Here is a 22,226-nt window from a genome sequence, read left to right on the forward strand (position 1 = left end):
CAAGTCTATGCTCATGCAGCTGCAGCAGGGGAAAGATAACCCGGTGGTGCACAGCCTCTGTTCCCTCTGTGTCCACTGGGTCAAAATTACCATCAATCTGGACAGCAGCAGTGCAAGCTTGGTTGAGCACAAGGTTTAGTTTACAGCATGGCGGGCACACTGCCACCCTGTTCAGTTCCTCAGGTATGGTGATCTACTTTCAGTCAGCACAGTCCTGCTCCACTTCTCTAGCCTGTTTATCTACAGTCCAATGGTGAATTGTCATTGTCTACTACAATGATCTTAGCAGGTATCAATCACTACAAAGTTCTTGCACAGAATGTTACCTCATCTGAGGTCTGAGGACTGAAATATATATATATATATATATATATATATATATATATATATATATATATATATATATATATATATATACTGTTGCCCATATAGTTGGAATAAAATGTTTTTTACCTCTTCTCATGAAATTATTGTGACAATGTGATTTATTCTTGATAAATAAAGTGTATATCTTCTCAACTTTATTGATCAAACTCTTCCAAACATATCACAGTGAAACTTAAACCACAATTAACCTTTGCAAACTGTGTATTCAGGCTTTAACTAAATTGGGGGAAAACAAAATCCAACTTTATGTGCAACGGTGTATATTAGTACATTTACTTGTTCCTAAAGTACAAATCTTTACTTGAGTATTTCTATTTTCTGCTACTTCATATTATATGTATATTTTAAATGCACATAACAAAATTAAAATCAATAATTATCCAATAATATAATATATATTATTCTGAAATGGGTCACTGTGCATAATGGGTACTTTTACTTTTGGTACTCCAGGTTACTTCCAGGTTAAGGTTACTGTTAGATTTCAGAGGAGACCTCTTCTTCCCTCTTCTTCTCAAATCAGTTTGACTTTGAGGTAAACAATCCAGTTGACATCTCTAAGCCCTTCTCAGCTCTCATTTCTCCCCCTCGGGTCATTCTGCTAAAAACGTTACACACTTCCTTTTCCTAAGATTTCTCCATGGACAGTGAGAGGCCGCATGGGGCCGGAGGTGAGGTGGACAGAAAGGACCCAGTAGACAAACGAGTGACAGCCAGCAGACAGCAGCTCCTGAGGTTTCCATTACCTGAGACACCCTGCCCAGCCACTGTCACCTTAGAAGGAACAGCATTCTCAACTTCAGTATGAACCCAGACAGGGACACTAGTTATGCAATATTCAGGATACTGTTAGAAACATCAATAACAGACAGAGGAATTTATGGGGCAACGTGATGTGACAACACAACAACTGTATAAACTGCTGCTTGCACTTCTCAGCCACTGAGATATCTGTCAATATTTCAGCAATTACTAATCATTGAAAAGCAGGAAGGAAAAAATCTCTACTTATTACCCAGCCTAAGTTTACATATCACTTGTGATGTCCATTAACCAGGTGGCATCATATGGTGGAGCAACCTAAAAAAGTCAACAAACCACATTTTTGTGGCGCCTTTAATTCATCACCACGGCTGCTTGAATTCAAGGCAGCAATCTAGTTTATATCAACAAAATGTTAACAAAATGTGCAGAGGCAGCCCGCAGGTCTGAACACACAATAGACCAGGGAGTCCGTGAAAACAAAAGAGACCCCCCCAACTCTCCTCTCCAATCACTTGTACGTCCACACACACACACACAGGTTGGCAAACACTATCCATTACAGCACACACACTACTATAACCTCAACCTACAAAATTATTGAGAACAAGTTAAGCAGAACCAAACACAACCGTGCCTGACAGCAGTGACATACAGCAGGACTACATCATCTCTCTTATCCTAATGTATGTAGCTGGGGCTTTCAGCTTTCATTAGTCATTATAGTAGCATTATAATGTCAATCAATAACTCATTGAGGTGCACTTGTCTAATTCATTGAGGGAATCCGTACATCTTGACTTCCCTAAATCGAGTGGACGAAAAAAAGTTTGAGTGGGAGAGTCTGATCAGCTCTACAATTTTACGGAGGGATTGTGCGGGAAATGTGAGAGAAACGTGAGATGTAGTATAGCCCTTTGTCCTGTGGCACCTGTGATGGTGCGCATATCGGTGCCTGCATACAATGCTGCAGCATTGGTTTACCTGAGCCATCACATACGTGGGGGGGAGGTTGCATTTCAGGATAAGTGTCAGTGAGCTTTAGTGGTGGACTGCTTGGATTTAGCATCTGAACCCCACCACATATTGTCTTCCATGTGCTCAGATGCCACCAAAGACAAGACGGTCCTGAGACAAACACTGCGTACTGCAAACAGCCGTAAATAGGGCTGTGGCAGTTTTTCTTATTGGGGTTAAATCTGCCCATTGTTTCCTTCGTTGATTTTTTTTTGTCTGTAAATTATCAAAAAAAAAAGTGAGAAATTCCCATCACAATTTCTCAAAGCCAAAGGACACGTATACAACAACGTCAAACAGTCCAATGCCTAAAGACATTTAATTCACAAGGATGTGAGAAAAGAGAAGAAGACAGAGAAAGGTCTCACATATAAGAAGCTGGTAGCAGCTGATGTTTGGCTTTTCTTTCTTTTTAAATTAACTCAAAAAATCATTCATCAAACTATTGGTTGAATAATTGCAGACTAATCAGTCAATCCACTTTTCTGCTCTATGTGTAAATTGACCACTGTATTAGTATAACAAAGACTCACTTTATTGTAATATCCACAGTGTATTGCTGTTGCCATCACTATGTATAATTATACGGACATGTTTATAACAGGAGAAGCACCAGAGCACTGTGTGTGCCACAGAAGCAGGCATGAGTGAAACAAAATGGATGCTTATCTGAAAAGTGATATAAGCAATATCATGTGCGTAATCAAATATAATGGACTGGCACTGGGGGTATATCTGCAGTCAACGCCTCCTGTCTCACACATCACCAACTCTTAACACGCCTGTGGGCAGCCAGTGCTGTGGTGGACACAGGAGATGGGCAGCCAATCTGCTAAATGAGCAACACTTTCATGTCAGGTAAATGTCAGCTCTGAAGTTCAGGCCTTATCAGAAAATGTCAGGGAGAAAACGGAAGGATCTTTCCGAATAAAATCAATGGGACCTTCTATGTGTCCAGCAGGAACTCACAAACATCGATACAAACAGGGACACAAATAGCCTTCTAGACTTAAAAGTGGGCATCCACTCTAAATATTTTCCTTCAACCAGAAGAAACAGGCGGAAAATGTTTCTTTCAAACTAAACAGCCAAGCAGGGTGTTGCTGCACAGTTTGAGGTATGGTCTGTCATAGTCAGGCACTGGAACTGAATGTGGAAGATTTTGGTCCAAATTAGTTTGACAACATAGTTTTTCAGCCACTGAACAGAGTACTACTATTTGGATTGGATCATCTAACAGCAAACACCGAGGGATCAATAAAGTTTATCTTATCTGATCTGATCTCCTCTTGTACATTTTGTGTCCATAGTGTAAATATCTATTTATCATTACAACATATATTTATTTGTTATTGCTTATTTTCTACTGCTGTTTTCTTCACTCTTTCTTTTTTCTACTGTTGCTGCTGTACCATGTGAATGTCCCCCTCTTTAAGATTGGTCTCATATGTTGTATTTTTGTTCTACTGACTTCATACCTTTACAATAAGCACCAGCTGAATCACAACTAAACATACAATAGACCCGTAAAAGCAAGAGAAGCTCAGGTGTAAACAGTACCAGTGACTTTGGCTCCATCCCTGTGACAGATGTCAGTGGACCCTGCAGCAGGCTCTACTAAACGGAACGCAGCCCTTATTAATGTTATTAACCTCACCTGTGGTTTTCCTGCTTTAACAAGTCAAAATGTCTGCAGTGACAAGGGTCTGTTCCTCCGAGGCACGATTCACTGAGACACAGATGTTTAGTCGGAGGGTCCTCGCCAAGTTTAACTCGATTTCTTCATGAAAAACTTTTTTTTTCTTTCTTTTTTTTAAACCGCTGCTCGGAGTGTAAGTGCATTAGTAAAAGTCATTAGTTATATAGGCCCATAGAATAAACAGGAGCGGAAGCCGTGTGTGTGTGTGTGTGTGTGTTTCCTCTGAGTGTGGTACCAATCAAAACTACAGCTGGGTCATAAGGGCGGACCATTCACCGGAGTCCCAAAATGCCAGTTTTGGTCGCCCGCATCTTCGGCTCTTACCTTCGGGTTTATGGCACAGCTCCACCACAGGCTGGCATTGCCTCTGAGAGTCTGGAAACACACGCCCGTAAACCTATCCCCGTCTGGACCCGCGGCTGAACTCACACACTCAACTTTCCAGTCCGCTCACATCACCGCTCACCGACGCCGGTGATGCTGCGGCGAGTCCACGAGGCGGATGACGTGCTGCATTCACGGTCTCCTCCCAAGTTCGTACACTGTGAGGTTCCCAAAATGACTTGTTGACGCTGAGTTACGTCTTTGAGGTCGGGAAGTTAAAACAAAAATGTGTTCGGTGGTCAAAAAGTATTTTGACTAATTAGGCGTCAAACAGCTAGTTTTTGCTCCAGCAACAGCATATAAGTTCAAATGTCTTATTTTGTATTTTACGTTCGAACAGTTTTGTCCGAGTGGTTTTTGAGAGCACTTGAAGGCAGCACAAGCAGGTGAAAGTGCGCAGCTGCAGAGTTGATCAGTTTGTTGATATGTGCGCTGCCTCATGCGGACACTGTGGAGTCTGATCAACACTCACATCCTGAAGTTAAAGCACAGCAGTACTTGCAGGAAATGCACCTTTTAATGTTAAAGCAAAGTACTGATTTGGTCCATCGGACTGAGAAGTTTAGAGAGATAAATCACCATTTGGTGGAGCTGCTAACAAGTCAGACACTTGAAATATGACCCACACAATGTGTTTAAGCTTTTTGTAAATATCCATCCAGCTGTCAGAAGAGTGTGGTGGAGTAGAAAGAACAATATCACCCTCCCTACAGTGAGAGTATGTATGTATGTAATGTATTTTCACCTTTCCACATGTGTCTGTAAAAGGGACCCTTCATTAAGGGTTTAAATTATACCTAATAGCTTACCTAATGGTTAATGAATCATTTAATAAAGCCAGAGAACACATTTGGGGCTGCCAGATGTGAAAAACCCCATTGGTTTGTATTGATCATTTTAGTAATAGTAATTGGTTTGCTAATAATGCAGTTGTAAATGTCGGTAATCTGTTAATATGTGCTACAACTGATGCTCTCACTTTCTAATAAGCCTTCAAGTCTGCAGTTAATAAATGTCAATAAGACTTAATTATTACAGGGTTTTAAGCACCAAGTTTGCAGCTGTAAGATGATAATTAAAGGACTTTGGAGCAGATCTCCTGCAGCCCTTTTCTTGAAGTTGTCAATGATCCAACCAGTCAAGGGCTTTCACACCTGAAAAACCAAAAGATTACAACTTACAACTTTTTTTTATATATATATATATATATATATATATATAAAACATGACCTTTAAGAAAGTGTTTAAAAGCTACTTTGGACATTAACGAACTGAATGACAGCACAAGAGAAGATGTACATTAATGTCTAAATATTTCTGAAATTGTAAAATTGGAAATAATTAATGATTGGAATAACCAGCTGTGGACTCCACAACTTTAACCCAGTTTTATGGTCAAAAATACATGAGTTTAGATACAGGGGTATCTCTGAAACTACCTCCTCACAATGTTATTATTTTAGAGTACAAGTAGTCTAATTCCTTAACATAGGCAGCCATGATTCATGTCGATCATGTGTTTTGGGTCAGTCAGGACAAGGTCATGTTTGTGTGCAGTTTGCTGTATGTCTGTTTCATTCAGATTCAGGTTTCACTGCTTGAAAGAAATAATGAACCATGAAAATAGCCTTTTATTAGTGCCAAATCATTTACAGTTATTTTAAAAAAATAACTTCAAAGCAAAAGCAAAATTAAACAATTTAAAATCAGTCAGCATAAAAAAGTGAAGAAAAAGATCTAAGATCATTCAAGTCAAATCTACTGTATAATAACTAGTCTGAAAGCAAAGAAGTGTTGATCATGTTGATTGGGTTGAGCGTGCTGCCTGGCTTCTCTCAGCAGGATTCAGCCTAGGAGCTGCTGGTTTTGGTTGGTCTGACGATCACTGAGCTGTCAGTGAACACCGTGGAGAAGAACTGCATCATGAATTGGTTCTTCAGCCGATGCAGGAAGTGGACATATCTCACCCCGGGTCCATAGCCAGAGAACACGTGCGACACCTGCAGGCCAACACAGAGACATGCAATGAAACAATCCGGGCCCTTCGGCAGCCAGATCACCGCACCTGTCAGACTGAGGAACTCACCTCCTTCCACGTGTGTGAATAGGTGCTGAGGTCCTCGGTGGGGCTGACCGTGTGCTCTGAGATCACGGTGCTTTTGTCCGCACCCAGTAACTTGACATGCAGCTGGTAGATGGACTTATGCAGCTGACTCTCCTCATACCTGACAAAAGACAGACCATGAAATGTTTATGGAGCAGGACCTCATGATTAAAATGTAGTATTAATCAGTAGCACTGTTTTATAGAAAATAGAGTATCACTTATTAGTACATCAACTGATTAATACCAATGTATTATTAGTGTAACCTGGAGACTGTTTAAGACAGAGCACAGCAGATCAGCTGGACATGCAGAACTGTACAAGCACAAGAATTAAGTTTCCAAAGTTCCAAGTTACTGATAAATTAATACATAAGTATGTGCTCAGTCCGTAGGGACTTGGCCTGGGAGCCAGAAGGAGGATGGCTCAAGTCCAGCATGGACCACAGTACGGCGTTTGGACTGGTAGGTGGAGAGGTGCCACCTCCTGGGCACTGCTGACGTGCCCAGGAGCTAACCCTCGGAGCTTTTCCCCAAAGGAAATTCATATTTTCCTCATATTTTGTAACAAATTATAAAGATCTCTCTAGGTCACTTCCTAGGAAAGAAGTCAGACATTTTGGGAGAAACATTAACCAACCTCCTTTTTTGGTGTGAATTCACACTATACGTTCTTCTACAGCCTTTTTTGGCACGCTTCTCCTCACCGTTCAACGTATGAACGTCATTCAAATTGCAAAATGTGCAGCTCAATCGGGAATGACTTTTCTCATTCATAACATTCATAGTTTCCATAATGTTCAATATTTAATTTTCGCTCGTGATGCGTTCAATGGCAGTAGGAAATCCCAGTACTGAAATCATGGAAATTTAAACCGTGCATTAGAGTTGCAAAAGGCAGCAGTGCAGCGCGGCATGGGCAGGCAGCATTCACACTGCAATTTCCTCAGAAATGGCACTTTCTAGTTTGTTTTTGTTTTTTGTAACTTCGTACAACGGTGAAATATCAGACATTTGATTTAATGTACTGTCAGGTGGGATTTGCAATTTGATGCTAAGGTAAAATAAATAAATTAGTTTAAGTCAAGGCAGCTCAGTTTTTGACAAGTAGCTCCAAAACATGACTATTTATTTTATATTATTTATATTATCATTGCACAAACACACAAGCTGACACTTCTCCATACCCAAACTATTCCAACATTTTGTGAGGCAAGCCTACAACACACACATACAAATGCACAGACTGTGAAACATGGACTGCCCATGGGGTCATCTACTTGCTGATAAGGCAACAGTGATAAGTAATCACACACAGTCTGTTAAAAGGGCTGGAGGAGGGAGGTGGGTGGGGGTGCTCATTAACCCACCAGTCTTGGATGACGATTTCAGGCTGAAAATCATCCAGCAGCTCTTCCCACAGTCCCTCAGCCTTAAGGTCCACAACCTGCTCCATGGTGAACCAGCTGGGAACAAGAGAGGAGACCAGTCAAATTCAACACGTGCTTATTATTTGGGATCTTATACTGTATGTGTCATTTTCTACCTGACCCGCTGTAAGCAGAAGTATATGCTCACTGGTAATCCCACTAACACCCACCTGTGCTGAGGCAATTCACAGATCACAGCACCTTCTGGAATGCCACTGGTATCATAGGGGAGCACTTCTGTGCTTGTGGTCCAGCCGCTGAAGTCACCTGGGAATTAAGAGAAACGTTCACCTGACTTTACTAAACTTCATTTCCTTTGCTTTCATTGGCTGACCCCTCCTGTCTCTCACCATCAGGTTGAAACTGTGGAGGTCCACGTGTTGGCTCCTCAGGCAGCTCAGGTTCGGGTGGAGGAGTGTCCTTACTCAAACCTGAGAGAAATGTGACAAAGGGACTACTGTGAGTGGTACCACACCAGCTGAAGCCAATGTAATCCCACTGCAAATATCACAAAGCCAGAGAATAGATCTTTCTGACAGGGTCGCTGGGTGTGTGTCTGTGTGAAAAACACACACGGTCAGTATTATTCAGCAGCTCATAAAGCTCACACATAAACATCCAGTGTAGGTGTAGGGTTTAAACCAAAGCGAAAATCTAATCATATCAAAAATCATAGTGTGAAATCAAATTACTTAGTTTCACTTATTCCTCTATATTGTCCTTTATTCGGGCCATAAATTGCTTCCAGGCAGGAACAGAGAAAGCTCTGTTCTCACCTTTGTTAAACTCTGTTTACTGCTTTTCACACAAATTGGACTGGACCAATATCTTGTATAACACTACATACATCTATAGATTATAGGTTTAGTAAACACCTAAATGAAGCTTTAACAATCACATGAGGTTCTATAATTGGTACACATGCCTCTAAAAGCCTTATGTCACCACATCCTGGATGACTTTGTCCTCTTGACACATGTCTCATGAAGAAATTTTGATATCTCGCAATTATTTTCCACAGAGCATAAAAACCACATCTCTGTTCTGCACTGCTGCCACCACAACCATTTGCCTCCACTGGAATGCATTTTCTACAGAGGTCTCACTGGAAAAACAAAATGAACTGGCATGATATGCTTCTATGGTTGTCACCCATCCCTGTGTTGATGGATGGACTCCACTTAAATATCAGACAGACTCTTAGCTGCTGTTCCTTTTCGGTGTGGGGGGGTCTGTTTAAGCAGTGTATTGTCTGTATTAAAGAAATCATTTGAGTATAGAGGCTACAATGACCACTGCAGAGCCCACAGAATAAATACTGACATCCAAACTGAATCATTTAGACCGTTAGTGAGGCTAGTCTTCATCACACTTCCCTAAACCATTAGTCAGATTGCACAGAGTCTCTCAATGATGAAAGGTCCAGGGTCAGACTGAGAGTAAACTACTTTGTAACTTCTGGTAAATCTCAATGTAACTTTAAGAAAACAAAGTTGAAAGTTCCTCTAATAATTAGACTGTCTGTACTCTTCCCTCTGCAGAAGCATCTAACTCCAAACCACGTGAACATCAGTGATCCCGGGAAACAGGAGTCACAGTTGTGGCGGTGCTGCGGTACCGTGGGGCGCAGGGTTCCTCAGCAGGTTCCTCCCCAGCGGCTTGGCTTCATACACGGACTTCCAGTCCAGGCTGTCGGGCATCGGTGCGCCCTGCAGGCTCCACTGCTCCTCACACCTCCTCTTCCATTCGGCGGCAGACATGGTGCGGCCAAACACTGCGGACCTGTCACTGGTCCATACAGGAAGTGTGGGAGGATTTCTACCACGGCGCAGTGAATGCCACGCCCAGGCAGTGCACGCGCCTGCCGGGCAGCTTAAAGCCACAGTGGTCAAACATACAGAAAAATAAATCAAACCAGAGCTTAATAGCACTAGTGTGTGTTCATACTATATAATAAACAGAATATGAATACATGAATAAATAATAACGTTAGTAAAGTCATTTAAAGTGAAGAGGGTTTTCTGCACCACCAACCATTTGCTACCATACATTTAAACTTTAAAAGTCACAAACTCTGTTTCCTCTGGGTTAGACTTAGATTAGAACATTGTGGGTTCTATTTTTCAACAGTATCGATCCAATTCAAGTGTCACTAATCACCGTGAAAACTCTTTTTAATCACATAATTGACTTTATTCTCAATAAAAGTACACGTTTATGGTTTAGAGGTATTCCATCTGCAGAGTGCACGGACACACCTTTAATGAATCACTCCTATCCTCCAGGTGTGTCAGTGTGGCGGCCCGTCTCTTTGCTCCCATTGGTTTTTTCCAGCACTTTGCCCCTTCAAGATCACTCAGGTTACAGGACTGTTGTAGAGACACGGCTGCCCTGACCTTTGCTCTGCTTGCATTGATATACTGTACATGTACTGAATTCATGTTTGTGGTGCACTGATAAGGATCAAAACTCAGCCTTTACACATTCAAATGTAAAATACCAGTTGCCCTATATCATTTAACACTACCTGCTCTGCTTCATACTGTGTATATTTAGTGCTGCATGTTTTTCTTCAGCAGGTTACCCGTGAACATACAGACCTGAACAGGGTGTGGTACATTGCAGGGTGTTCATAATGACATGGGTTCAGCAGGGTATTTTCATGATAAAAAAAAATTAGCTAAAGTTAATACAACAGGATTTGAGCAATGGTGTTGGTTTTCTTAAACACAGGAAGGACTCATGACAAATGCTTTGTTCACTGCATCCTTTTGTTAAATCCACCTGTGTGTCTGGTTCCTATGTGCTGCAGCTGCTGGAAATCCTGGCCTTCAGAATTCAGAAGCAGAATTGGAGAGATGATGGACAGCCTCCATCAGCTGTATCGTTACCTGCCTGCTGCTGCTCCTAACCAGCCTGACTGACTGTGAGGAGCCCTTGACTTACTCATTGTTATCCAGAGCTTTCCAGTATACAGTAATAATGGATAATGGATCTTGTCAGCAATGTTTGTGGTCTGCACTGGTTTGGCTGTTGAGTTGGATATGGGAAGTCCTTTAATTAACCACATGTAAAATAACCTTTCAGTGCTGCAAAGCCGACAGAGAAGGGCAGGGTCAACGTACGCAGCAAATACTTTGACAATGTCTCCACCTTGTGGATTCCTTTCAGCATGTTTGACAGTGCAGTCAACCATAAAATCAACTTTAACTGCACATAAACAGAACAGAGACTAATGTAATGCCCGAGGATTTGAAGGACACAACAGATGGGTTGAATTTTCTACAAACCTCCTTCAGATCTTCAGAAGATATTATACAACTGTGTTCACAGGCTGAGTAGTACTCTCTATGAGGATTGAACTTCATGTGTAAAACCGGTGGAGTGCCCCTTTAAAATACTGCAGCATGGCCACTTACCAATAAAACCTTAGAGGACCCCTTAGGTTAACACTTAACTTTAAGTGCCAATACTTAGTATTTATGATTCAGTAACGGACAGCAACTTCTTTTATGAGGAAATATTTGATGTTACTATCATTCATTATCTGTTTACACAGTAGCCTCCACTTATGAATGCCCACAGGAGGACTAAACAAAATTGCTAGCAAATACATAAAATAAACAGTTATATCTACTTACAGTAGTGTGTGTTATTATAGAAATGTGTATATACTGCTTATAAATGCTAAAGTGTGTTTAAAAGTTGTCTTATAATTATCATTTAAACGCTGGTGTTTCAACACTGCATTGAAAAATGTCAACTACCACCTGTTAAAGAAAGATGTTACTTATGCTTTCCAAACATTACCAAACTAAAGAATTTAACATCTGCCAATACAAAAGACATTTCTGTACATAGAAATGTATCTGTCACAGTCACTGGTGGGTAAACATCACACTGAAACACACCTGAGCTGACCTTTGACCTTTAGATGATTCTTTACATTGTTGAATGTGTTTTATTAACCAGCATTTTAAGCTTGTGTCATTTTCCATTGAATGAAGTTTTTTGTTGAGAAAGAAACATTTGCACACACAGTTCACCTAAGCAGAAAGTGATGACACCTGCTGTCAGTGTGTGTTTTGTGTTACTGTGGCCTGTCTATTTTTGGCCTCCTGTATGCACACACAACATTTAACATTTAACCCACTCAAACTACACAAACAGTTTACTTTGTTAGATTGTTTTAAGAATATGATCAAATATTTTATATCATCACCATGAGCACATTTAAAGAGTGTAAGTGTGGCGGCTTGTCCGTGTTCTTGGGTGCTGTTTATGCTTTAAATACTAGGAAGGCAGATAGATGATGTATATCGTTTGGAAAATACCTGATATAGCTTGAACTTGTGTCTTCTTATGTCATTGAGGTTAATTTATAGTTCAGCTGCCAATGACATAAGAGGGACCCCGAGCCAGAGGGGTTTATAGATGGCAGAGAGCCAGAGAAGCAACAGGGGGCAGCAGACGCTGTGTCTGACCAGTGAGCAGCTGCAGGGTTACACACTGTACTGAAGTGGTCATGGACAACAGAGTGGATACATAGGTGCATCAGAATGAAGCAAGGTGAAGCAGCTTTTAGTTTCTATGCTCCCCACCTATGGAGCAAGCTTGCTGAACACCTAAGGTCTGCTGAAACTGTCAGCGCATTTAAATCAGGCCTTAAAACATCACTGTTTACTGTGGCTTTCCAATAATGGAGCTTTTAATTTGTGACTATCTATCCACATGCTTTTATTTTTATTTTTTTATTAAGCTTCTCTTATGCTTTAACTATTTATTTTCTTGTACTTTTATTATCTTTTACATGCAGTTTTAATGTTTCTGTGTCTTTAATTTATTGTGTTTCATGTCCCTGTAAAGCACTTTGCCTTGTGTCTGAATGGTGCTATATGAATACATTTGCCTTGCCTTGTAGTTAAAGTGTTTGTTCTTGTGCTGGAAAAGTAGAAGAGCATACTATAAGATTATGTAACAGGCATCCAGTAATATGATCCCTGTGGCCAATTGTTAGACATGTGTTACTGTATGGACAAGTGTTTAAAACATAAGGCGCTGACTTCTTCCACCCTCTGGAGTCTGACTCAGGCTCAGTGATGGAAACATTCGCAAAGAACATTTCTTTACAACTCAAGCTGATTAGAATACAATTTAGAGATAATAAGTGTAGATCCAGAGTGTACTCCGCCTCTTTCCCAATGTCAGCTGGGATTTGCTCCAGCCGCCCCGCACCCCCTCCCCGCGACCCTGAAGAGTAAGCAGTGTAGACAATAGATGGATGGAACTACTGATGGAAATGGATTATAATTTGTTTTTGAAAATGATATTTTAGCTGAATTACATTATTTATCAGAATGAACTGTCAGAACTGGACAGTACAGGCACAGAGACATATAGATGGTGATAACTTCCCCACTAGCTGTCTACCCTTGTGCCCCTGTGCATTGTGGGTGAACTCTGGCTGCCTGATAATCCATTAGTTAATTGAATCAAGTAGTGAAGCAGTTGGACAAACAGAGGGATGAAATAAATATTAGCTCTGCATTTGGTGGATGAAGAAGAATCCCCTCCGATAATATTCCTGCTTTAACCCCAGTTAAAGGAGCAAGCCACCAATTTTACACATAAATATCAGTTTACTCATTATGAGGATTATGATATGTCCTTCATTGGCTCAAAAGCTTAGATTATGGCTCAAGTGTCATCTTGAGTTGTGTTTTTGAAGCCAGGTCATATCAGAAAGTTGATGTTGAAATGAATCTGTGTGACTCTCCAGCTTTAGTAGTGCTCACACCATTATACACAATGTCATTCAATTAAAAAGTTAATGGAGAGTGAAAATGAAGCTCGCTAAACATCAGTAAGCAAACTTAGCTTAATGTGGTTTCTAACAGCAGCAGGTTTACACACTTTATTCAGACATTTTTGTTCAATTGGCTCCTGTCTTATAACTCAGTGTAAACCAGTGCTCCAGGTGCCAGGTCCAAAACTGCTAATAGGCTAATGTTACAGTAGCTTCCCCCATTATGGAGTCTGTGGCTCTCTGTCCCCTCAAAGGTCAGCACTGCCAAGACAGCTTGTTATTGGTCAATAGCACAAATTCACAGGTCAGTGCTCAGCAAAATCGATGTTGATGTGAACAATATGTAAAACTTTTGTACATAAAGAAATGAATAATTCAGACGATTCCATCGGAATTAATTGATAGTGCCTCAAACTTTTGACCTGTTAAATCTAAGTGACCAACCTCCAGATTAAACTTTAGAGGCATTATAAATCTGTGAGTGTGAAACACCAGGGAATAACAAGTTCTGATGTTAGATGTATCTGCTTCTGCCTCTTTGATTTTGATCATTCTTTTCTAAATATGTCTCTTGCAAGGCCTCAAACTTTATGGAAGTGCAAAAGTAAATGGCTGAAAAAGCCCTTTCAGTGTTTGGACAAAAAATGCCAGGAGACAATTTGATTATCACTTTAAGCCAACCCATCTATTCAATGCAGAATCACTAGTATTGTGTGTGTAACGTAAACTGATGACAAAGGTGTAAAGGTATAACTTACACACACTATATATATATATATATATATATATCGTCCCCAGGGTTACGGCACTGGACCAGGTGTACATGCATGTTACACTGCACAGTACAGTGCGTCAGCTGCTGTCACACCACATGAGCAGTGATCCGTGGTCACATACTGTACTCCAAGCCTCTGGAACGCCAGCCCTTTTTTCATTCAGATGCACTGATACATATTTGGCATGCTTAAGTAAACATTCTTCAACTGGAGCACATAATGTTCACGTGTTTCCGTCCAGTTAATCCCTCTGAGAGCGCCATACCTATTTACTGAGCAACATTACCTGCATGACTCACTTGTTAATACTATGGTAAAGCGGTGAGGTGGACGATAAAAGCCACATTTTCTAGTCTCACCTTCTCCGCTGTTTCCTTTATAGAGAAGAGTTTAACAGAATCTTTAGTCAGGCGATTAGCTTTAAAATGTTCTGTAGATTCATAGAACACATGCTAAATAGTATTAAAATAATAAATAGTGATGCTTTTTTCAAATATCAATGATATTCAAGCTCATTTGACCATTTTGGTGCTAACATTTTTTATGGAAGTTAAAGATATGTATTGATAACTAATTACAAAAAAATACATTTATCCAACAAAACAAAACAGAGTAAGTTTCATTAAGAAGCTTTTCCTGGGAGTAAGACATGTTTGATGTCAGAAGAGGTGGATCTGCTGATGGCTGGGATTTTTTAGAGATATCACCTAAACATTTCCAAATGTTATCCCAGTCCAGGGGCTCATTCTCCATCAGGCGTTGGAGGTCTGGCGCCCATACCTGTTCAATATGTAAATGTTTATAAGAAGATACAGAAAACAAGTACAGTTTAGAATCTAATCCCATTTGACCACTGACTGATAAAATTTGAAGTTGATTGAAAGAAATAAAACTTTGTCCGGCTTCTCTAGCAGCACAACAGCACTGCACTGGTTCCACATGCAGCCTCATTTCATAACAGTTTTTGAAAGGTTTGGATCGGTTCTCCTTTTGCAGAGGGTTTAGCCAAAGCTAGGAGATGTCTGGTCAAGCCTGAGATGGACAGAGAACTGACTCGATGAAATTGAATCTGAGTCCTGGATGGGCGGGGGCTCCTGCTTGACAGGGTGCAGATGGACTGGCAAGCCTGGTATAATTATAGACTCCTCCAGACCACACTATTTACACATGACCCTGGTGGCTTTAGTTTCAATGGAGCAAGACCAACCACCTATATTCCAACAGGCACTGCAACGAATAAACCACCACAGGCCTGCAAAAGAAACTTCAGCGTGGATGATATCTATATACTAATTCAAAACTATTATGACGAAGTTTGTTTTCGGTGTGTGTCGAGTGTTTTAGGCTTTAGGCAGTCAGTAGCTATTCTTTTATTTGTTCTCAAACACACAGATAGCCTGAAAATGAATCTTTTAGAACAACGCTTTCCCTCAGATCCTTCTGCGCGTAATCTGCATCTCCCGGCTCGCTCTCTACTGACAGGTGTTGAATTTAATGTGTGAGAGAAGCTTTAAAAATAGTCTGCCATAAAGGTGTTATTTATAGAACCTTGCTATGTCATTGTATCTGGATGCAAACCTCTTAGTGTTACTTTTCCAATCGTGTTTCATTAAAATGGTTTCATAATGAAGGAATTGCTGCCAAGTCTCACTTATTGTGGCAGAGATACTAAAATGATACATTTTCCCAATTCCTGACCAGTGTGACACACTGTGCAGCCTGTCACTGTGCTGTTCTGACACAGGTCCGTGCAGTTGGCATGGATTCTTTTCCAAGGGTCAAACTGTATCCATTTCACCAAGGTGTCCTGCAAGGCTACAAACTAATGCTCACTTCCTCTGACACATTCTGTGGGATGAGAAGACAGATATTCTTCAACACTCTAAGGTTTCAAAAAATCTGGTTTGTGTAATGAAACTGTGTACAGTGTAAGTAAATAAATCCCCAAACCAAATTACTACTTTTTAAATACTCAACCACTCAGTATTTCATCAGGAAAGCACAATGTATCTGCCCGCAGTTAGAAAAATTCCACGCTGTAATGAGTGTATATTTCAGTGGCCCGATGGGAGTTTCAGCATCTTGTGAAGGTTGAGGAACTTAGTGGCCGACATGAGCAGAAGGCATATGATCATATCACTGCCCTGTTGCATAACTGTTCTAGACAGGCATTATTCATTTGCTCTGGGTAAAATGTCAGCAGCTAGCCACTCTATCCGGAGTATTCCTTACAGGCCATGCTACTTCCCTCTGAAGATTTAAAGTTAGCCAAACCTATCGTGAGTCTTACATACATTTATACCAGAAATGTAACTAAAATAAATGAGTCTCTTCCAAGTATGCTTCAATAATATACAAATGAGACTAAATGTATGCTGCATGAGGGAAAGGGGTCACGTTGTTACATGGAGTGGTAGTAGCAACCTGCACAGAGACTAATTTGGTGTCCTCAGACTCGAAGGAGGACAGGCAGCAGACAGCTGTGTAACAGGACACGGAGCTTCATCTCAGGGCAAGGGCACTGTGACACCGTGACACTCCACTCGCCTCAACCTCCAGACACCAGCAGCACCAGAACCGCAAGAAGAGAGACATTGGCAAAATACGACAGGAGCAGTATTAGAGAACGTGTACGTGTAGAAAGCAGAAGGTCTAAAGTGTTGGCTCAGAGTGTGTGGCAGGGTTGGGCTGGATATTTGGGAGGGAGAGGGAGGGAGTGTTCTCCCTGCTGGTTGTACAGATGGGGGGGGTGGAGGTGTGGGAGGGGAGGGGGACTAGAAGAAGCAGGTGTGAGCTAGTCAGCTGCCAGTCAGAGACAGTTGGGACATCCCACAGACCCTGCAGCTTGTTAGGATGCCCCCCTCTTGGAACTCATACTGCCTGTGATAACACACATATAGATCTCATATAGATTTGCACTCGATGGGTCTATTTATTGTATTTAACTTTTACTTTGAAAACATCAATAGCACAGATTTAGTTATTGTCTAGTGTCTCTGTAAAAAAACTTTTTAATTGTGGGGGGCTGCTTTTGTTTACATTTGGATCACAGATTGCAGCCTCAAAATAGAAGGTTCAGCTTGGCTGGAAGCCACCGAGGCAGAACCACAAGCCCTGACAATACTGCAAGTTGCATGGAGTAAAACTGCTGTAACTGAAGCGATGTATGGAGCAGCTGTGCAGCATGTGTTGGCAAAATAGTGTGAGACATTTGAGAGAATACAGAATGAAAGAAGGGAACTAATGAAGCTAATGTCAAAGGTGGCATCATCTTTCATCCTCAACATTCCTTTTGACAGCCAGTATTCCCATCGAAGATTTGATGTCTGATAATTGGCATATCAATTAGAGCTGGACTGAGTGGGGGTCAACATAGAGGGTGGGAACACAGCAACAATATCTAACACAGTCCAGGACAACAGCCCTGTTAAAGGGACATTTTGGATTTGTGTCTCTGTCAGTCTGTGTCAGAGAAGTGTGGATCCATCTCTATAGTATTTTATGGATTGCCATTAGTAATCAGTGTTCTTCCTAAGCAGATATCTGATCTGATCAGACGTCAAATCTGAGGGATAAAATGCTTCTATTGAAAGCATTTCTACATGGCCACCCCTGATCTCCACTGCATGCTTGGCAGAAATGAGGCTCAGCTTTTTTCTGCTGCTCCCACTCCTCCCAGCACCACCCCTCTTGCCCTTGTGACCCCCCTCCCCGTTCAGATACTCCCACAGTCCAACTGGTGCTATGTATGGGCCAAGGGTGGGTGAGGGGTGGTGAGGAGGGTGTGGGTACAGCTGCAGTGCCCGTCTTGGATGACTGAGATGTAAATGCGTCCCTTTCATAAACTGTTAGAGTATCAGTACAGAGGATCTGGCCAATGAGGGCACAGCAAGCACTAAAATGGCCAAGCCAATGGCTGAGTGCGTGCCTGGTATATAAACGGGGAGAAAAGACCTCCAGAGTTGGGTGACCCCTATTTTGGCCGTGGTGAACAGGATTTGATCCCCAGGACTGTTACCTCTGTTCTTGTCTGGTGTGCAGGTAAAGAAATATCGCAGAGATCATTAGTTTTGTGGAGTTAAAGAATGAGGAGCAAATGTTTGGAGACGTGTGGAGATCAAAGAAAAAATGCACAACAATTCTGGGATGTTTGAATCCATAAGATGCATTCTGGGGAAGAAAGAGACCTATTGGGTGTCAGAGGTCATTGAATTTTGTCAGATTATTCTGACTGATGTAATTAAATGGAAAAATGCATGGACAATGATGCAGCATAGCAGTAGCTGCAGCACTGTTTCATTGTTAACTTGTGTCACTGCACATATTCATGCTGATTCCAAATGGTTCTGATGTTTGGACGGTGATTTATGGAGACAGGTGCTTTACAGTTTGAGATATGTAAGAGACCGAAGGCCCTGCGTGTGCCATCACTGATTTAGACATTTAAGTCACTCCTTTAAAATGGCTTTTGAGGCTTTAAGCTAACAAGACAATTGTTCTCAGCAAAGTCGTGATTGCAACTTAAAACCAATATGGCTCATTGGAAAAATAAATTCTACACTGCAGTTCACTGCAGATTCCATTTCATGTGATTTCACAAGTGCATCATTGCATGTGTCAGGCATTACCAAGATGTAATAAAGCACTAAAAAGTAACATGTATACGCCTACAGATAATTAGAGGTGAATAGCTTGTTGGAGCATGTTGCAGTGGGGTGAAGGGAAGTATTTGCTGCCTGTCAGACTTCAGTCAGGAGTCCAGCATGGTGACCGCTTTAGGTGATGCACTAAGTGTTTGAGCCTATAGGCTGAGTGGTGTGATACAAAGAAGGTGCAGAGTGTTTTCAAAGGGAGTACATATGTAAAACATCACCACCAAAGACTTCATATATATTTGTGTCAACTTGTTAATTAGAGAACTGGAGTGATGCGTGTGGCAAGAGACTCAACATGCTACATGCATATGCAGAGGACATTTTAAAGAGAGGGTATGCTGCCAGATGCGCTGATGCTAAAAATACCCAGCAAACTCATGCTCCTCCCCCTGCTCCATTTCAACTGGAAACTTGAGCTGTCGAGAATTGACTGACACTTGTTACCAGGATTCCTCTGGTAACGCCACCACTTCAACTCTGTATCTGCCTGCAGAATATCCCATCTCCAAGTGCTGAAAATGTTTTGTGGACAGTCAGCTCACTGTCACAGACCTACAGAGTCAGATTTGGATGAACTGTTTTTTTTGATCATGCTGATAATGTTTAAGTTTTCTCATCCAGTGTTTTTCCCTCTCTTTGCAGTGTTAGAAAGCAATCATGCCTTTCGGAAACACCCACAACAACTTCAAGCTCAACTACAAAGTTGAGGAGGAGTTCCCCGACCTGTCCAAGCACAACAACCATATGGCCAAGATCCTGACCAAGGATATCTATGGCAAGCTGAGGGACAGGCAGACACCCAGTGGCTACACCGTGGATGATGTCATCCAGACTGGTGTTGACAATCCCGGTGAGATAACTGAATTTAGACAAATAAATCTTTTTATGGATCATGGAATCTACTTAAAGAAACAAAACTGTGCTTGCAGTGAGCATGTCTTAGTTTTATGTGTAGATGAAATGATGTCATTAAATACACATAAGCTTGGCTCACACTGTACAACAGCTATCATCCTCCCTCTCATCCTGCTTTCCTATTCACTCCCTGCCTTCAGGTCACCCCTTCATCATGACTGTTGGCTGTGTCGCTGGCGATGAGGAGTCCTATGAGGTCTTCAAGGAGCTGCTCGACCCCGTCATCTCCGACCGTCATGGTGGATACAAGCCCACTGACAAGCACAAGACCGACCTGAACTTCGAGAACCTGAAGGTGCAGTACCCAAGCTTTAAACAAAGGGCAGAGAGCTCTCATTTCATTGATTTGTACACCTCCAACTGGGCAAAAAGGAATCACATGATGATGCTCGACACACTATATTTGTGGCCTAGGTCTCACTTTGTAATCGAACTTCTGTCACTAGGGTGGTGACGACCTGGACCCCAACTATGTTCTGTCCAGCCGTGTCCGTACTGGCCGCAGCATCAAGGGATTCACCCTGCCCCCCCACAACAGCCGTGGCGAGCGCAGACTTATCGAGAAGCTGTCCGTTGAGGGTAAGCTATTAATAGTTTGTGTGCATAAGTATTCAGAGGGTTGGGCAGTAAGCTAGTCTCCCAAACAGTAGGCTGTTCACACATGCTGCTCATTGTTCAAATGAGTGTAAATGATCATGTCAAGTGACAGAGAACACACAACAAAGGCTCCCACTGCTTAGTATTTCTTGATCTACACTATCACAGGAGAATGTTCAGGCTACCAACTATATATTTGCCTCTCCAGCTCTGACTAGCTTGGATGGTGAGTTCAAGGGAAAGTACTACCCCCTGAAGTCCATGACTGATGCCGAGCAGGAGCAGCTGATTACCGATCACTTCCTGTTTGACAAGCCCGTCTCTCCCCTGCTGACCTGCGCCGGAATGGCCCGTGACTGGCCCGACGCCAGGGGCATCTGGTGAGTATGACCAATACCCGTCAGCATTCAAACTGTGAAAACACAAAATTCTCAGTACTTTCATCATGTGTCAGCATCACCTGTGCGTTTTACTGTATGTTGATCCTCTGCATCCATCTGCATCCAGGCACAACGACAACAAGACCTTCCTGGTCTGGGTGAACGAGGAAGATCACCTGCGTGTCATCTCCATGCAGCAGGGCGGCAACATGAGGGAGGTCTTCAGGCGTTTCTGCGTTGGCCTGCAGAAGGTACGTGTTCATAAAAGATCGATGATTTGACTGAGTGAGAGCAGTGTGGGCCACTGCTGACTGTTCCACTAACTCTCTCGTATCTGCCAGATTGAGGAGATCTTCAAGAAGCACAACCACGGCTTCATGTGGAACGAGCATCTCGGCTACATCCTGACCTGCCCCTCCAACCTGGGCACCGGCCTGCGTGGTGGTGTCCACGTCAAGCTGCCCAAGCTCAGCACACACGCCAAGTTCGAGGAGATCCTCACCAGGCTGCGTCTGCAGAAGCGTGGCACAGGTACAAACAAATCCACTCTTCAGTGTGCACACCATCAGCTTGGCCCCTCCATTAAGATCTCTGCAGAGCTGTGATGTGTGATCTGTACTTTGTGTTTTGCCCTCTTCAGGTGGTGTGGACACTGCCTCTGTGGGTGGTGTGTTCGACATCTCCAACGCTGACCGTCTGGGCTCCTCCGAGGTGGACCAGGTCCAGCTGGTGGTTGATGGCGTCAAGCTGATGGTGGAGATGGAGAAGAAGCTGGAGAAGGGAGAGGCCATCGACAGCATGATCCCCGCCCAGAAGTAAAGAGGGACAATCTTATTTTTTTCTCGTGACCATTCATGTGTAATCGAGCCAGCTGACGGGCGTGCAGAGGAAACAGCCGCTCACCAAGAGACTCTTGACTCTGCCCAACTCTCTTCTTCCTTCCAGTTTTTCCTTCCTTTTCTCTGTCCTAAGACCTTTTTTCAAAGTTCTCCGGTGTTGGTTGGTAACATCCTGGGATCAGCCTCCACTGAGCTGGGCTCGCCTGGCAGACGTGGCATCAACGACTTTTTGTTATAAAAAGCAAAGATTATTGAAGCTGTTCACACTTCTCAATAAAAAAGTGCCCCATAAACAACTAAACAAATGATTTGTGTCTCGTATGTTGCAGAATGAGAGTTTAACAGGTATAACTTTCACATATTAATACTTACTCTAAAGCCTTTAACAAATGCTCTGATTGTGTGTCATAACTAAAAAAACAAGACACCAAAATGAAGGAAAAAATGCCAACATCAGTGAATTTTATTAATCTTCA

The 22,226-nt window shown here is 42.1% G+C and overlaps 2 protein-coding genes across 2 annotated transcripts; one reads left to right on the forward strand and one right to left on the reverse strand.

The window, feature by feature from the left end:
- Nucleotides 1-5,862: 5,862 nt before the first annotated feature.
- Nucleotides 5,863-9,565, reverse strand: nccrp1 (P1, F-box associated domain containing). The gene is made up of 6 exons (XM_070843570.1): nt 9,401-9,565; nt 8,133-8,213; nt 7,953-8,049; nt 7,723-7,818; nt 6,336-6,474; nt 5,863-6,249 (listed from the first exon to the last, which is right to left on the reverse strand). Exons 1-6 carry the CDS (start codon nt 9,540-9,542, stop codon nt 6,100-6,102), a joined length of 705 nt encoding a protein of 234 aa, XP_070699671.1. The 5' UTR covers nt 9,543-9,565; the 3' UTR covers nt 5,863-6,099.
- An 8,685-nt stretch (nt 9,566-18,250) lies between these two features.
- ckma (creatine kinase, muscle a) lies at nt 18,251-22,055 on the forward strand. The gene is made up of 8 exons (XM_070844273.1): nt 18,251-18,405; nt 19,662-19,869; nt 20,075-20,229; nt 20,381-20,513; nt 20,740-20,911; nt 21,039-21,162; nt 21,253-21,442; nt 21,552-22,055. Exons 2-8 carry the CDS (start codon nt 19,677-19,679, stop codon nt 21,728-21,730), a joined length of 1,146 nt encoding a protein of 381 aa, XP_070700374.1. The 5' UTR covers nt 18,251-18,405; nt 19,662-19,676; the 3' UTR covers nt 21,731-22,055.
- The last annotated feature ends 171 nt before the right edge of the window (nt 22,056-22,226 follow it).

The sequence above is a fragment of the Pempheris klunzingeri genome, chromosome 14 (assembly GCF_042242105.1).
Source record: "Pempheris klunzingeri isolate RE-2024b chromosome 14, fPemKlu1.hap1, whole genome shotgun sequence".
NCBI lineage: Eukaryota > Metazoa > Chordata > Actinopteri > Acropomatiformes > Pempheridae > Pempheris > Pempheris klunzingeri.

What these genes read in the sequence shown, in the direction of transcription:
- ckma (XM_070844273.1), top strand. Translation starts at nt 19,677, where the DNA reads ATGCCTTTCGGAAACACCCACAACAACTTCAAGCTCAACTACAAAGTT. An exon ending in CGAGAAGCTGTCCGTTGAGG is followed by an intron (nt 20,514 to 20,739) that starts GTAAGCTATTAA and finishes TTGCCTCTCCAG; the next exon opens with CTCTGACTAGCTTGGATGGT. An exon ending in TCTGCGTTGGCCTGCAGAAG is followed by an intron (nt 21,163 to 21,252) that starts GTACGTGTTCAT and finishes CGTATCTGCCAG; the next exon opens with ATTGAGGAGATCTTCAAGAA.
- nccrp1 (XM_070843570.1), bottom strand. Translation starts at nt 9,542, where the DNA reads ATGTCTGCCGCCGAATGGAAGAGGAGGTGTGAGGAGCAGTGGAGCCTG. An exon ending in TCCACAGTTTCAACCTGATG is followed by an intron (nt 8,050 to 8,132) that starts GTGAGAGACAGG and finishes CTTAATTCCCAG; the next exon opens with GTGACTTCAGCGGCTGGACC. An exon ending in TGTGAATTGCCTCAGCACAG is followed by an intron (nt 7,819 to 7,952) that starts GTGGGTGTTAGT and finishes TCTTGTTCCCAG; the next exon opens with CTGGTTCACCATGGAGCAGG.